The following is a 16,600-nucleotide window of genomic DNA, read 5'->3' as shown; positions in this document are numbered from 1 at the left end:
TAATTTTTGTTGGAGCTCCATACAGCAGTCAGAAGAAAACGACTTCTGTTGGTGAATTAGAGTTTCTGGTGAAGAGTTGATATCTTCGAAAGCTTGTGTACAAGTAATCAAATTTCCTTTCTCAAACAATTTAAAAATATTTCCGTTTTGCTGCTGCAATTGTACTCTTTCGAGTGTATTGTTTGCGACACTGTAAATGAGTTGTCACTGAATTTACGTTCTTCAAGTAATCAGTAAATTGATCCCCCCTTTGAATACTCGCGTGAATTAACGTCTTCATGCCTCGATCAACAGTAACACATTAATTTGAAGATAAAAGTTTAGTGCAAATAAAATAGAATTGCGATATATTTTGAACAAAAAGTGAATACAGCACAAACTTTAGCAGAGAATATTTTAAATAACTACATGTTTTCACTACGAAGGAATTTATAATTATACTAACGCTGATTTGTGCGAACTCAGAAAAGCAGGTAGACGGAACGGCTACGCGAACAATGGAATGGCAGCCAGATGTTGTTCAAGGGCACATGGTCCCTTAAAATTAATTCTCAGAATTGTCGGTCAATATGAATGTATTTGTCACGCAAATTATAGTTTTACTTATATTACAAGATATCATGAGCAGCTTAGTCATGCTTGTTATGGACAATACAGCATAAGCAAGTTCTGTAATTGTTTTTTCTCAAAAATGATTAGTGTTATGAAAAAAAGGGTAAGGACACTTTTTGTAGATAATTGCATGATCTACAATTTTTGACTCACACATTTTATCATAAAACTAACCGTTTCACTGAAGAATTAAAAAACCCCCATTTTTTCAACATTTGACCTTGAATAAACATTTTTGCAGACATGGGATCGATGGGGACTTTTCATAATAATGGTGTCCCTAACATCTACGTAAATTTTTAGCTTTCTGGGAATTAATGCAAGGTTACCCCTATTTCTGGGCTAAATAGACTAAAGCGATTCGTGCTGAGACTGACTAAACTACACGTAAACAGTGGTGACTCATAGGCTGACTAAACTACACGTAAACAGTGGGTACTCATAGGCTGACTAAACTACCCGTAAACAGAGGTGACTCATAGGCTGACTAAACTACACGTAAACAGTGGTGACTCATAGATTGACTAAACTACACGTAAACAGTGGTGACTCATAGGCTGACCGTCTATAACGTTACCGCCCCTACAATTTTGCCGCCCCAACAACTTTGCCGCTCGGAGCAAACGACCCCCATTAGTATATAGGTATGTTTAACACTAAAAATAAACTGAATCAACTGTAAAATCAACAAACAGCATAAGGCAGTTTTGTTTTAAGAAAATTAGAACCCAATTCCTTTTACAACCTTAAGTTGCCACTGGCCTGTGAGACGAACTTATTAAACAGTATAAGGAGGAAAGTCGGTATAGTACAAGCTCGGCGGTACCTATAAAAGTCGCAACGGTTAAATATAGGATTTGAACCTGCGCTATATCTATCGATGGAACAAAGTTCGACGTCTTAAACCGCTCCGACATCGGCTCTCCCCTATGTTTACGGGAGAACTCTATCTTCAAGAAATATTTTTACGAAGTGGTACATACTACAAGAAAAAAAACAAGTTTTGATAACAATAGGAACTAAAACAATATTACATATTACATAATCCTTGAATGTATCCGATCACTGGTATTAAAAATCAACTTTTGTTAACAACCTGTGATTTAGTTTATAAACAATGCTTTGTAGTTAAACATATGGGTTTCAGTAGGCTGAGATTGGCTTCACTGCGTTGACTACGCGTAATACAAGTGATAAATATAAAAGGGATAGTCAATACACAGGTTTTATGCGTCAAGCTCTGCTAATTGCGTCACCAGGAACAGCTGATTACACAAATAAACAAACAGCTGCTCTCTAACTGACGATGTCAAGGTCACCGATATTTCCCTGACTTTTGCCCTACATCGCGAACACAGAAATCGCGCGCATTTAAATCTTAATTAAGCGTTTAATTTTAACTCCAAGTGTTAAGATTAAACCTGTCAAGGAAGTGTATGGCTTCTAATGATGGGATCAAGGTCAAATATGTTATCGGAGCCTCTGTACATTTTTATTCCTCCATTAGGATAGGGCAAATATTTTGATAGGGAATGACATCCTGATTGGAATTGTCAGTAGGGAGGCACCGGCAATGTAAAAGGATTGTAGGACTGAAGGTCCACGCCTTGTTTTGACGAGGGTGACGGACTTCACTTATAAGAATAAAACGGTTTGGGAGAGGATCTGTTGAAAGATGGATGTGGAGGAGGAAATTGTCGTAGTGAGTGCACTTTGATACAAGAAGAGGAGAATGTGAAAATAAGAAAAAGGAGGTTTTGGATTCAAAACATTAAAAGAACAAGATTGATTTGTGGTGAATTTCACACTTTGTTCCCGGAAGTTTTTTGAGTACTTCAGGATTACTCTTGACAACTTTGAAACACTGTTACTGATGCTGGAAGCAGAATTATATAGAGAAGAGACTAATCAAATTTAGAACGGATTATTGACGTCCTAGTGTATGAAGACAATTAAAACAAACCTGGTGGTTTCATCGCAGCTCCAATTTCTTCCTAGACGTTTTCTCTTCTCACACTGTTAAAATATTCCAGCGTAGAACGCTGATAATGCCGTACCGATAGTCCTACAGTTCGTAGCTCCAGACTTTCTATCGGACATGCCAAAGGTGCGGAACGCCGTTGACGGCCGTGACGACGCATTTAATTTAATGTTTTCAACTTTTAAAAAATCCCGCACCGACCGTCCGTGACGACCGAGTGGGCGCGCAGCAGACACCCGTGGACTAAAGCTACGCGCCCACTCGGTCTGTACGACCGTCACAACATTATTTAGAGGAGGTGCGTGCGCTGGATCGGGCGTTCCGCACTCTCCTCCATCCGCCTCCGCCAAAACAGAAGTCGGTTTGGGAGAGGTTCTGTATAAAGCTGGATTGTGGAGGAGGAAATTGCGGTAGTGAATGCGTTTTTTTATGGATGAAGAGGATGATGTTAAAATAGGGAAAAGAAGGTTTTGGATTCATAACATTAACAGAAAAATATCGATTTGTGGTGAATTTTACACTTTTTTCCTGGATCTTGTGGAATATGACCTTAAGTTTTTTGAGTACTTCAGTACGCCAAGTTTGAAACACTATTACTGATACTAGAAGTGGAATAATATAGAGAAAAAGATTAATCGTATCTATGCCTATCAACTTAGAACTGATTATTGACGTCCTAATGTATTAAGAAAATTTTTTTAAAACCTGGTAGTTTCATCGAAGCTCCAATTTCTCCCCAGACTTTTTCTCCTTTCACAATGTTAAAATATTCTGGGTGTCTGATATTGTATAGTTCTTCTCATTTTTCAACAAGCACGCTCAGTGTACTAACATCCATCGTTGTTGCGTTTAGGATTTCAACTGACCACGAGCACAACAGAGAGCAGACTGCGTAGACGGCTGAAAATCCCGTACCGACTGTCCTGAAGTGTCCTACAGTTCCTAGCTCCGGACTTTCTATCGGACATGCCGAAGGTGCGGAACGCCGTTGACGGCCGTGCCGACGCTGTGGGCGCATGCTCATTTAATTCAATGTGTTTAACTTTTGAAAAATCCCGTACCGACCGTCCGTACCGACCCAGTGGGCTGAAAAACTGTCCTACTTTTCAAAACTGAACTGGCCGTGCATTATTTTTTTCTACCTGCTCTTATTCTTCACTATGATCAGTGATGGCACAGCGTACTGCTAAGTCAGTAAATATTAACAACAGTTTACTCAAACCAAAACAAAGATTATCAAGTATGAAGTAGATTACTAATTGGGATTTTATTTAAACAAATTCCACACAACACTATATTACTACCTACGTAATTCAACACTATTATAATGAATCATAAACATCTACAGTAAGTTTGTATTAATTACTCCTTCTCTTGGCCTATGGTTAGTATAATTCTGTAGGCCTAAATGGGAGAAGACACTTACACTTATTAGTAGTTAATTGAAATGGATAGTTTTTTGTATTATTAACACTGTTAATAATTAAAATTAAAAAATTAGTTTATATCTAATATATCACATTTATAGGGGTATCAAACTACCTTAAAAAGATAACTATCTAAACAAAATATTTTATTACCTTAAATAGTGGCTCTTGGCCTATAAACGAAAAATGAAACGAAACTTATCTGCCTACAGATACATACTAGCTTACGTAATAGCAAACGTATGCCGCTAACGATAGGTTGTAAATATCACTCAAACAGCAATTCGATGAAGATCGTATACAAGGGATTTTCTAGTTTCAATCAAACTTCCAGTTGCTATTCATCGCTATATGCCGCTACGACATATTGTAAAGTTCGTTTAAATAGAGATCTAGGAACGACAGGAGATCGTATTTTTTAGTTACTAGCATTTACCAGCGACTTCGAACGGAACACATTCTTAAATATATTCTTAAACCATATTAGTTTTATTCTTTAACATAAACCGTTAACTATTTAAAATTTGGAACATCGTAGTTGCTAACAAACTCAAGTGCTTTAAGTTTTTGAAAGGTACACGGTCACAATTCATATTAATTCATGTTCCCCGCGGTTTCGCACGCAATTTCGTAGGCTTTCGTATGAGCATTTCCCGTTCGAGTGAATTATATATCCGATGCCAATGTTTAGATTTTCTTCTTCCTACGACCAAGAAAATATGTTTAAAAGTGTATACTTATAACCATTGTAATTTAATCCAGTTATAATATATTTTGTGCCTTAGTTGTTGGCTTGTTTCTTCGATCAATAAAATATATATACATACAAAGGTCTGAGAAGAGAATATATAAAGTCAATAGTCAACTAAGATGCGGTTTATAACAGTCTTTAAATTTATAGTAAACGTTATTTAGTATTTTGTCTTTGATATCTGCATTGCAGGGCTCACCAACCACTGCACACTTAATATTTGCTCAAATATACAGTTAAAGGTACATTTGTCCTAGAACTTTTAATTTTCTTCTCTGGATATTTTTCTTACTCTGTACTCAACATTAGTTGCGGATAAGGTTGAAATAAGAAGTGTTGTTACTATTAAGCTGAACTCTATGATTACAAGACCAAATGTAAACAAATTGAAAATAGTAGTAAAATTAATTACACATATAATTGTGCTCTCATAAAACAATGTTTATAATCTTGTTCCATTTGTCTGATTTTTCGTGCACTTTTACAATACTTTAATCATTGTTCTGCTCGGCAGGGAGGAAACGAATCCAATAAAACAAAGACCATTATAATCGTTATAGCAATTCATAAGTTATAAATGGTGTAACTAACCCGACTTTGTTTTCGATACATAGAGTTTGTTTAGTTCTTCCGTAGTGGTCTTCTTCTGTACTCTACTGAACAATATTTAGCAGATATAAAGTATAGATTTGGAACATCTGCTCAAGTGCTGCAGAGTGAGTACGACGATCCCTTGTCAATCCTTCGGCAAAAGAAACCTGTAGTTCGGACAGTGGGTCCCAGGCCGGGACTGTAGACCCACTGGCCACCCCTTAAAAAGTTGGTAAGAAATGGTCGTGACAGTTTTACGACGTGGACCTACAGCCCGTTACCATGGATAAGTATCCAGGGTTCGATACCACATCGGGGACTCAAACCCTGATACAAGGTGATATAACATATGGGGAAATATTTTGGAATGTGGTTTAATAGGTGAAAATAAACAAAAATATGTTACCCTAACACTATGGTCTATTTCGCTTTAAACAATTGTAAACGGCTTAAGTTCATAGTGTTAGCGACACCTTTTAGTTCATTTCACCTATTGAACCATATTCTAAAATATTTCCCCTCATTCCTAAACACTGAATATTCGCAGACTATATCACAATATCAATTTAATCAATAAAGGGTGAATCACAAAAAGTAGATGTCTCGAACCTCGATGTATACATATGGGATACGTATATATCGTAGATATATAAATACCATTTAACAAAACACTATCCTGTTACGATTTGTGTACTCCAACATTATTAAATTAACAAAACAATGAGATGTTTCATTTTATATTTATTATTTGTGAAACCAATACCGAAAACAAATCTAGGTAACATTGTATTGCAATCTCTGTTAGAACAATAGCGTTTGAACACAATGCAGTAACCAATGAAAGAGACTCTCTCGATTGTACTGTAACTATTGTCTCCCACGCCAGTCAGATTTGTTTTGTCCCATTAATTGATTTATAAAACAAAGTAACGCAATTGAGCAGAATTATGACTTTTAATTGAACTCTGCATTGGTGTTTTGCAAGTTAATTTTACTAGCTTTTACGTGACCCTGAATTTATGTTTAAATGCCGAACTGAATTGAATACTTTATTAATTTCTATTAGTAATGCATCTGAACGACAATGTAGCAACTGTGTAATTAAAATTCAAACAACATTCTAATATTTGAAGTGGCATTGGTTTACAGTAAGCGGATTACAATTATAATATTTTAATTGTTTTTCAATTCATAATTTGTCATTAAGGGTTGCAGTTTTATTTCTGGCATTTCTAAAAACCCTTTTAAATCAGTTCCTTTGTATATTTTGGAACCTGTAATTGCGAGTTTGTAAAAGATGTATATGCAAACACGACATTGTCTTAACTTAAAATAGTTATTTTTCAGTCATTCGGTGTATCGATTAGTATTATAGACACGCTATTTGCCATATAATTTAAACGACAAATGTAAACGTTCCGGTTGACCGTACAAATGGTCATTACAAATAGTATTGGTGAGATTAAAAATGAAGCATTCTTTACAAAATGCCCGAATTGCCAGAAATGTATTGAAAGCCTCTCAGTGTGAAGCTAAGCGTTAAACACGCAGTCATCTTGATTGTAAACCCATGCCCTTAAAGAACAATGTCAAACCTCATATAATTTTACTACCTTATTTTTAGTTATAGATTATCGGTAATGTCGCATTTTAAATATAAAATTAATACGCAACCAATAACTTTTTAGTTTTTTAATATTTTATAGGTTATTGATAAAAAAAAACTTTGCGCTGCATCGTTTAAATATTCAAGAAGTATATAATTAAAACAAATAAATAAAAAGTTTGTGGCTGCATATTAATTATCTTTAAATTGAGGCATCTTCAATAACTTTACGATAAGAAATAAGGACGGAACGTGAAAGTGCATATGGTTTAACATTGTTGTTAGGGGGGGAGAGCTTGAGGTCGTTTCAGTACAGTTGTCTTTTAAATAAACCCTCTGAACGATCCCATAAGCAAACCATAATACCAGCGAGGCTTACCGTTAAAATTTGATGGGGGTTACTTGCAGATGTGAGGAGATCCGGGTTATTGTATATTTTGGTGTATTCCAATAAAACGACATTCTAAAACTAGATATAACTTAATGTTATGGTCCATGGATTACTTTCGTCTGTTGAGGGTGCGGTTAAAATATTGATAAGGTCATGGGACTGTGAGAATCTAACTCAAACTGGACGTCTGTGATCATTAAAAACTCTGCAAGGGGGAGGCTTTCCTTCATTAAATTTGTTTAACTGTTATGCAGAGGTTTCTGCGTTTTAAGATCTACCTAATAATTAGTAAGTATATTTTGTTTTAGGTTTTTAAGTAATAGTAATTAATTTCTTCGAAATAATACTGTCTATATTATTATTTATTTACCAATTACTGCAAATTTGAATCCGTAGTTTATAAGTTATTGAAGATTTTTTTTGTTTGTCCTTTAAAGTTAAAGTATTTAATTATGAAAACAAAATTACACTTGCTATCTCAGAGATTAACTTAATCTTGATTTAAAATGTTTGAAAAATTTCATTTGTATCATGATGTAGTGTAGGTAATATGTATGTATATATGTAAAATTAATACACTATAATTGATTCTTTAACGAGGCCCGTTGGAGCGCTTGCAACTCATCTAGTACCTGGGATACTCACGAGCTCAACAGCGAACGTTTAGTTTTTGTGTCCGTATCTGTGTTAGGTTGGCAATATTGCTAGTAAACCGCGTTCGTGCGGTGACAGCCTCGCCGCGCCAGCCAGTCGACACAGCCTGCAGCCTCCACAATCACCGAACTGACCTCCCCAAGGCGGCAGTACTTGTGTGTGTGGAGAGCAAGTTGTGACTGTGATTGTATTCCTTTCTCTTCAGACGATGTCAGCGAAAGAAAACGGCAACAGCAGAAATGCATCCGAAGACGAAACGGACCATTCTTTCTCAAACAGGTGAAATTTTAATCTATTCATAGCTGATTTTACAATCAGCTGTTGTTTTAGGTTATGTCATACTCGCGCTCTATTGTGGATTGTCATGGAAATGAGGAGATATAACGGATTCTCTTTGTGAGGTGTTCGGTTCTAAGCTCTGCAACAGATTGTGGTGTCATATAATTTTTATATTACATAGGCATATTAAAATTTAACTAAGTTTAGAGGATACTACAGTGTGATAGCAGGTCAATACGTTTTTAAAAGTAGCACTTACTAAATAGTGTTGTAAAACAAATTTGTTTTACTTTTAAGTATGCATAATGTATCGCCTTTTTATGTTATAATTTCCATTATGAATAAGGTTTCAATGAGTTTTGCACATAAACATAAATTTGGACTAATAGAGTCGAAATTTTTAGATAAACATAATGCAAGTCAAAATATTTAGAATACCTCTGTTGGAAACGAATTCTTGCGTTAGAAACAGTTCTGATGGTTTTTGACATTCTGGATTTGATCTGTACCCCAAAGCATATAGAAAGTTATATGTTATTCAAACTTATTGAATATTAAATTCTATGCGCATTCCATCGTTTAACGTACTATGCACGCTGAGCCAAATTGATCAACGTCTATGAGTTTTACAGCACGAATTATAACAAGATATTGATACAATTACGCAAGTATTTGTAATCTTAGTAATATAGCTGAGTTTTGCCTACATAACAGTAAATTGCGAGGATTGCGCTGGAGTAAGCAGCAGAATGAAATGGGTCGACAGAATAGCACTATTCCACTGACCACATAACTGAATGTACGTGTTGTCACGTCCGTTGACACTAAACATCCCGTTCTCGCTCTCTCCAGTTTCGTATTGCATCACACAACAAATTTGCACAGTATAGTTACATTCGGTAGAAAATACAATATGGAGGTTTGCTAGGTAATTAATTCTCTTCTAACATTGTTAAGATTTCACCTATAACGTGTTGTAAGTGCACATATTATTTCACCACTTAATAAGTCTAAATTTTGAATTATTAAGACACTGCGAACATAGAGAAACTTTTGTAAATTGAGCAACATTTGTATAATTTGTTTCTATAACATTGGTATAGAACTTAGTTCAGACTCGGTTGTTTTATTCTATTAAAATTTTCTAGAGTTCATTTCAATTATAGATCTTTATTATTTTCATATTTCATTTTTATTATAACAATTACAGGTTAGATTTTAATTTGCATTTCGTATGATTTTTTCCTTTATTAACTTATTCATGTACGGTAACAAAATTTTAAATACATATAAAATCTGACTAAATATGTTATTAAACACATCGTGGACAGTGTAACTATAGAAAAGGAGGTTGATGTTTGTTTTGCTGCAAACTTAACTAAAATATTTCTGATGCAACCTTTACAAAATCAAAACTATTTCATTTGCTATTTGAACATCAAAATAATTATTCAGTTAATTTTCATATTTTTTGCAGAAGTTTGAATTTAAAATGAATACATTACCATAATTGTACATTGTAAATTTAGCCAAGCTATTTAATATATTTAAATTGTTAGTACTTTCTCATAAGTACGTTCAGTTTTCCTATACGTAAGTACTTTAGAATGAGTAAAAAGTATAAAACTAAACATTGCGATAGTGAGAACTTTATATTTCTACACCTAGTCACGTGTTCAATCATCCTAATTAAATGTCTTTGTTTTTAAATTATCTACACAAATAAAAATCAAGCGCTTGCAGACTACTGAGCACAACGTATACAATACAGAAATAACTGGTACCCTGTTTTGATGATTGTGTTGTATTTGATCTTTTAACTTGGTTTGTCTCCTGGCACCAATACATTATTGGAAGAGTGTATATGAATCTATAATGTGTACGTGTAGACCTACTAGGGAACATTAAGCTAATACCACCCAGGAATTGATTAAATGTTCCCACAGATAACCCATTACTTGCATCAAAATAATCCACTGTATCTCTCAACAATGTGTCGTTTATTTTGAAGAAGCATTTTTAGACGTATTCCAGCTATAAAACTAAAATACTCGTGCCAGCAATCTAAATCAAATATATTAAGAAGTCTTCCTTTTTTACACCATTACAAATTTTAAAATAAGTACAAGAAGAAGATCTCCGGCACAGATACATTCAAACCACTGGGGGATAATGTTTGCATCTCCTGATGTATTCCCTGAGTGGTGCTAGACGAATAACTACTTGGGTGGCTGGTGTATTACACCAAATCCTGAATAGATGGGTTGAAAATTAAGATTAAACCACATATTTATAAATCATTTTAGGCTGTTATCCTATAAGTGTGAATTTCTCGGAGCTTTATAATTATTCTAAAATTATAGGAATGCGATATATTTCACATCGTACCGCTTAAAAAAATCACAAATCTTAATTTGAATGTTAATTAACGAAATGCATTTTTATTAGTAGTTACAAACTCCGTTATATGAAATATTTAGTAGTTGTGGTAGTCCCAAAAGCTAATTTTTACTGCTATTAGGGGAAACTTTGGCTGTTTTCCCTAGTACATGCCACTAAAACTACAAAGTGTACGAGTTTAAGAGCCGGTTGTACTGGTGGCATCTTGATTTTAAATCCATAAGGACGACGTTACACTTCAAACACTATTAAACTCTTATTTTTATAATACTAGCAGATAACGATTATGGCTGGGTACAGGTTCACACCCACACAGACAAGTGCAGGGGTTTAGGAGTGGCTGCATATCCGCCCTCTTAGTTCCCTAATAAAACTGATTTTGTTTATTTATAATGCTATCCGAAAGCGATTAGTATAGATAGTAAACATCATATCGAGAAAAATGATACCAAACAACGTATAGTATGCGGAAATTGCCACAGACTATTGATTATTCATGATTCTGTCATTGAATGGATGGAAGGCAGGTGCAGAGCCGGCCCCGACCTTCTGCGCTCGTGAGTGTGCGTGCGTGCGAGGCGACTACCTGGCCCTTCATCCCAGGTCTATAGACTAGAAAGGCACCGCCAAAGAATAGCATAATACCGTAACGGTTTACAGACTATCGGTTTGGTGTTCGGTGAGTGCACTAGCAGCGGCTGAGACAGCCCTCAGGTCCGGGCCGAAGAGTAGTGACAGTTGCCCCCCCCCCACCTCTCTGTCACTCACTGACGCTAGGTATGACAGCATAGATTATCCCGCAAGCCCACGCAGCGCTCCAAAGCGAACATCCCACACAACAGCTAAAAACTGATGACTCATACCTAAAAGCCAATATTTTATTTATTTTAAGACTAGATCCTTGTATAGATCAAGCAAGAGTCCAATCAAATTATAGCCTAATATTCTGAAAGGAAAGAATGTTACGTTTCCCCTTTACTCTCAAGTGGCAATACCATCTTTAACTTACGTAAGAACTTTTTTTCATGACATTTTGTGTGTGATTCCAAATTTGATACAACTAATCGGCAAGAAAGGGGGTTTACTATTCATAATGTCAAAAACTGTTAATCATGTTAACGAAATCTGTAACATTTTTATTGTAATTCTGACATTGATTTTGCAACAGTATGTGAAAAAATTGCCTCGGCTGACACAACCTTTTGCCTTGCATTACCATTGAGAGTTACAAATACTGGCTACAAGTGATGTCAAAATTAAATCCAGCCGTTGTCTTTGCTAGGGATTTGTGCAGGAAATCAGCATCAGCAGGGTTTCATCTTCCAAACTCTAGTGAGCTGCCGAGCGCGCATCTCAGACTCCACTTAACAAGGGGATACTGTTTTAACTGTGTTCAAACAGGAACTCGTCATTAATCCATGAATGTTCCGCTTCAGAAACCTTTTTTATGTCTCAGTGTTTTCAATGAATTGAAAAATAACACTTATCTGTTATTATTATCTGATTATCTGTTAATATTAATGGTTTATAACTTATTAGAAATAGAGTTTTTGATAACGAGTTTTCTACACAGAACGTAGCTTTGGTGGGAACGGTTAATTCAATGTAAATGTTGAGTTTAGCTCCAGTTCACCTACCTCTTAATGCAGCGCCATATATATCCACCGTGATATGGGTGTTTAAAACACCGTAGTGAGACAATGAGAGTTACTGGAGCTAAACTCAAAATTCACATTCAATCAACCCTTCCCACAATTAAAATCCAGAATTAAAATAGAGTCCTTTTCAGTTTTTTTATAAATACCTCGATTAGTTTTCTGTACATTTTGGGGATTTTCTGAAAACAATCTAACATCAACATAAAAAGTATTGTTTAGAATTATTTTTAGTATTTTGTATGTTTATTTTTCAAAACTTTGTTCTTTAAACGTCTGTTTGGTTTTGTTTCATGTCGTTGCTTTAGGACTGACTGTAATTGACTCGATAAGATAATAATAAAGATCTGTATTATATTTTTCATAGTAATTTGAAGTCTTAGATCAGTTTTGCTTACACACATAATACAACTAGAACAATTTAGTTCGCAAGGAAGCATTATAAAAATAACTAAGGTTCACAACAAAATGTCAAAGTGAGTGAAAACAAAGGCGAAAAAGTACAAGTACTAATGGCAGAACAGCGTACACTGTTCTGTGACGTCACTGGTAACGGTGTGTGTGAGGAGGGGAAGTGGTATCGGGCGGCATCGACCAAGATCAAAAGCGCTGTGGAGCCCTACTAGTCAACAGTCCATGCCGCAGTCTTTTTTTGCTACTACTACAGTTCTAAAATTAGGAGCTGTCCCATTTTAAACATGTGATTTAACACGTATCCAAACGTGTTTTTTGTTATTTTTCATTGCTTATTCAGAAACAAAACCGGAAATCTTTTTTGCTTTTATTTGGAGAATGCCTTACCATATATTTGGAACTATTTCCTAGACTCAGAGGTCAATATTGCAGACAAAGAACCTGTTACTAAATATGGTTACAGTGATTGATTTACATGCTCATATATCCCCCAACAGGATGGGTATCTGCTAACTGAGATCTGATGCAAAGGCATTGGCGCAGTGTAGCGAGCTCGATTACTCCACTGATCGTTGGCCCAACGACCCCCATGGAAGATATATAACTTTTTACAGAGAATCATTGGGCCATCGACCCACTTTCTAAAGGTGTAGAGATTCGACTAGTCCATTGGCTCGTTTGCCCAACGATCTTATTCGTTTCATTTCTGTAAATTGTAAAAATTAGGTATATTGGGTCAACAAACATTCTGAAGAGAAATCGAGACTCCAAAAGGTAGATTTTGGCTCTTATTCTGGGAAAACATATATAACTGTATCCTACGGGTAGCTTGTAATAAGATTTTAGTAATATTAATAAAAACGATGAACATCACGTGGACCATCGAGTAATCGTTAAAGCACTCTCGACATAAATGCAAATTCCAATTATATATTAATACACAAAATACTAGCATACACAATATCTAAGGTAGAAATTTCCCATAAAAGCTGTATGTCTGTTTAATGTGATGAGTCCACATGTCAATGTTTTTGTACAGGAATTTCTTTTAGTATGGCTTTTACAAAAATAGTGCAAAACATATTTATTTACAATGGACTGCACACAATAAACGATAAAACGAATATATGAGTATTCATTTCAGGCACCCATTAACCACAAATAAAGGTTTATTACTCTATGAGTGAAGACAATCTAATCACACCAATATACCAGGCCTCAGAATATCTAAGGATTTTATATGGATATAACAAAAACAACTTTCTAAAACAATTGCTAATTAGAAAGGTTCAAATTCTAGTATAAATTACGTTGAGTGAAACAGTACTTCTAGACCATGATAACGCAAATACCTTGTGACTCGAATACATTATTTAGAGATAAGTATGTTCGTTTCATGCCAAACAACCAGTTTAAAGAATCCATACTTTTGACACATATGTTCCCGAAAACACATGAACGTTTCAAGCACGAAATTGTTTCAACTACTGGAACCTAAAGCTTGACTTTTTTATCCCTGAAACCTGTTAAACAATAATGTGTTTACTAGCATTGAAGAATGTGCAATCCAACCGTAAATTCCTGCCAACCATTATAATCATTAATACTGGTAGATGAACGCATGAGATTTTATGTTAGGGGTGTCAATAGCATTCGTAGAAACTATTTAGTAAAGATAATCATTTAGCACAGTACTGTTGCTAACTAAGAAGGTATTTTATCTTTGTGGTCTGAGGGCTCCGACCGATCTTCCTCACTAATATCTACTAATACCGGATGCTCTACTAATATGTCAGAAAATACCTAATGGCATTTCACGATTTTTGTAGACGTAATAAGGTAAGTTGGCTTGTACAGTTAAATACTAGATCTGTATCTCTTTGGATGACGATAATTTAACTGTTACGTATGTTTTAGAAGGTTGGTTTCAATATTTGTAAGCCAAATAATAGACCTATAAACAATGTATTACTTGTAGTTTTTAACCCTTTCCATGCCATTCCATTTTGTCATCCACCAAAACTAGTACGCTGGCAATCATTTTCTTTCTCTGAGGAAATCCCTCTATCGATTTTCACACAAAAACTAGGTTGTTTGCTTATTCAATTCAAATTGGCTCGTGGCTTCAGCATACAGCATATAAGTTATATTGAGGAACAGCCCAACATTTAATCCAATACAAATCCTGTCACTAAATGCTTTGCAATCCTGTAACCACGGTTCTATTGCTTAACCACCAGAAGAATGACCCGAACGATATATATATATATATATATATATATAAATCCCGAGTATGATAAGTATGAGGCAACTGAGCCGCGGTTCAACAATGTTACCATCCTTGGGAACTTCAGACCAACCCTGTAAAGGATTCTAATACACCTTAAACATCCTTACTCAATTATTGGTCAATGTGGATGACCACGGAACGGCTAGTAATCACCTCTTAGCCACTGGTGTATATAGCAGGCACTAAACTGTACTATGCTGTATACAGAAATCCCTTCTGTATACAGCACATACACACATTATATACACATTACTGTATACAGTACATTATAATATAATGCTGTATATTATAATGTACTATATAGTCATCACATGTTTTGCACATTGCACATAGTACTGGTATATCATTCGAAGTAGGCTGTAGAATAGCTTGTACACGTTGAATGAGGAGATGTCTGTGTGAATTTTACGAAAAGTAATTTTAACATTCCAGCACCGTAAAAAGCAGTTTCATACTTGCAAGTACAATAAAGTGATTATTATAATAAATAACTCAATAGTTTTATTTATTTTATAAAATCAATACCCAAATTTATTAAAGAGGAAATACGTGTAATTAAGTGACACCACTAAGTGACATTTATGTTCGATGGGAAGTTTCAGGAGAGGAGACTATTTGTGTCTTCTCATCGTCGTTGCACTAACGTTGCACTAATGGCTGCGTTCACGTAATGCACGTTGGAATGGTAATAGATGCAAGTGGTGTTGCCTAACTCCTGATTGCGAGAAAAGTATATCATCATTAGTCAAGTAATAAATCATCAACCATCCGTTATCAACAGTTTATGAGTTTAAGTTATCTTAATGTGAATGTAGCAATTGCTGTGCATTACGTAATTTCCTCACAGACTATTATCGTTAATAATGTATCTTAGGACTCAGATAACAGTCTTCTGAACCCAACGTAGAATGTAGAACAGAGGGATAACGGATAACAAACAGTTACGGGTTTTAAATTATTTTATACATTGACAGTGTGTAAATGACGTGAAACAATCAGTACCCATCAACATATAGTTTTGTCAGAAAAACTTTCCACGGCGACCAAAGGAAATAAATGACTTAGAACAGTCGGCAAATTTTTCACGTGTTATCCACATTTTACAAACTACTCCTGAAATGAGATATTTCAGCACTTATAAAAAATTATAAATTTATACATTACACACTAAAACAAACATTTGGGAAGAAAATAACCGGCTAACTACGAATTCTTTTTACAAAACTTCATTATTGTAAACATTAAAATAAACATTAAAATAAACATTAATTTATCGTTTGTTTTACTTTTATATTACGTGCTAGCAATATGTTACGTAATTTAAACTCTTTATCATCCGTCGTCCCTTTCTATAGTATTCTATATATAATAATGTATCCCAAAATTATTTGTCCTTCTTAAGAGTTGATAAGGATATAGATCTCGACACGACTGTTTACGAGATTAAACAACAAATGCACAAAAAACTACCATATAGTGTGCCTGTTTTTTGTATGAATTAAAGAACGACAAATTTTAATTATAGTATCCTGTGGTGAAAGGTGTCTTA

General features: G+C 35.0%; 1 protein-coding gene across 2 annotated transcripts in view; it reads left to right on the top strand.

Annotated features, from left to right (window-relative positions):
• Positions 1-16,600, top strand: part of LOC124369763 (uridine phosphorylase 1) — a 90,780-nt gene that overhangs the window by 42,361 nt on the left and 31,819 nt on the right. Inside the window, exon 1 of one of the 2 annotated variants that reach the window (XM_046827843.1) lies at positions 8,082-8,292. The exons of the other annotated variant lie outside the window; for it this stretch is intronic. Within the exon in view, the coding sequence (XP_046683799.1) occupies positions 8,222-8,292 (71 nt within the window). The 5' untranslated portion in view covers positions 8,082-8,221. Of the gene's footprint in view, positions 1-8,081; positions 8,293-16,600 lie in introns of those variants that run through there. 2 annotated transcript variants of the gene reach the window in all.

The sequence above is a fragment of the Homalodisca vitripennis genome, chromosome X, assembly GCF_021130785.1.
Source record: "Homalodisca vitripennis isolate AUS2020 chromosome X, UT_GWSS_2.1, whole genome shotgun sequence".
Classification (NCBI taxonomy): domain Eukaryota; kingdom Metazoa; phylum Arthropoda; class Insecta; order Hemiptera; family Cicadellidae; genus Homalodisca; species Homalodisca vitripennis.
This window is presented reverse-complemented; position numbering and strand designations above follow the sequence as displayed.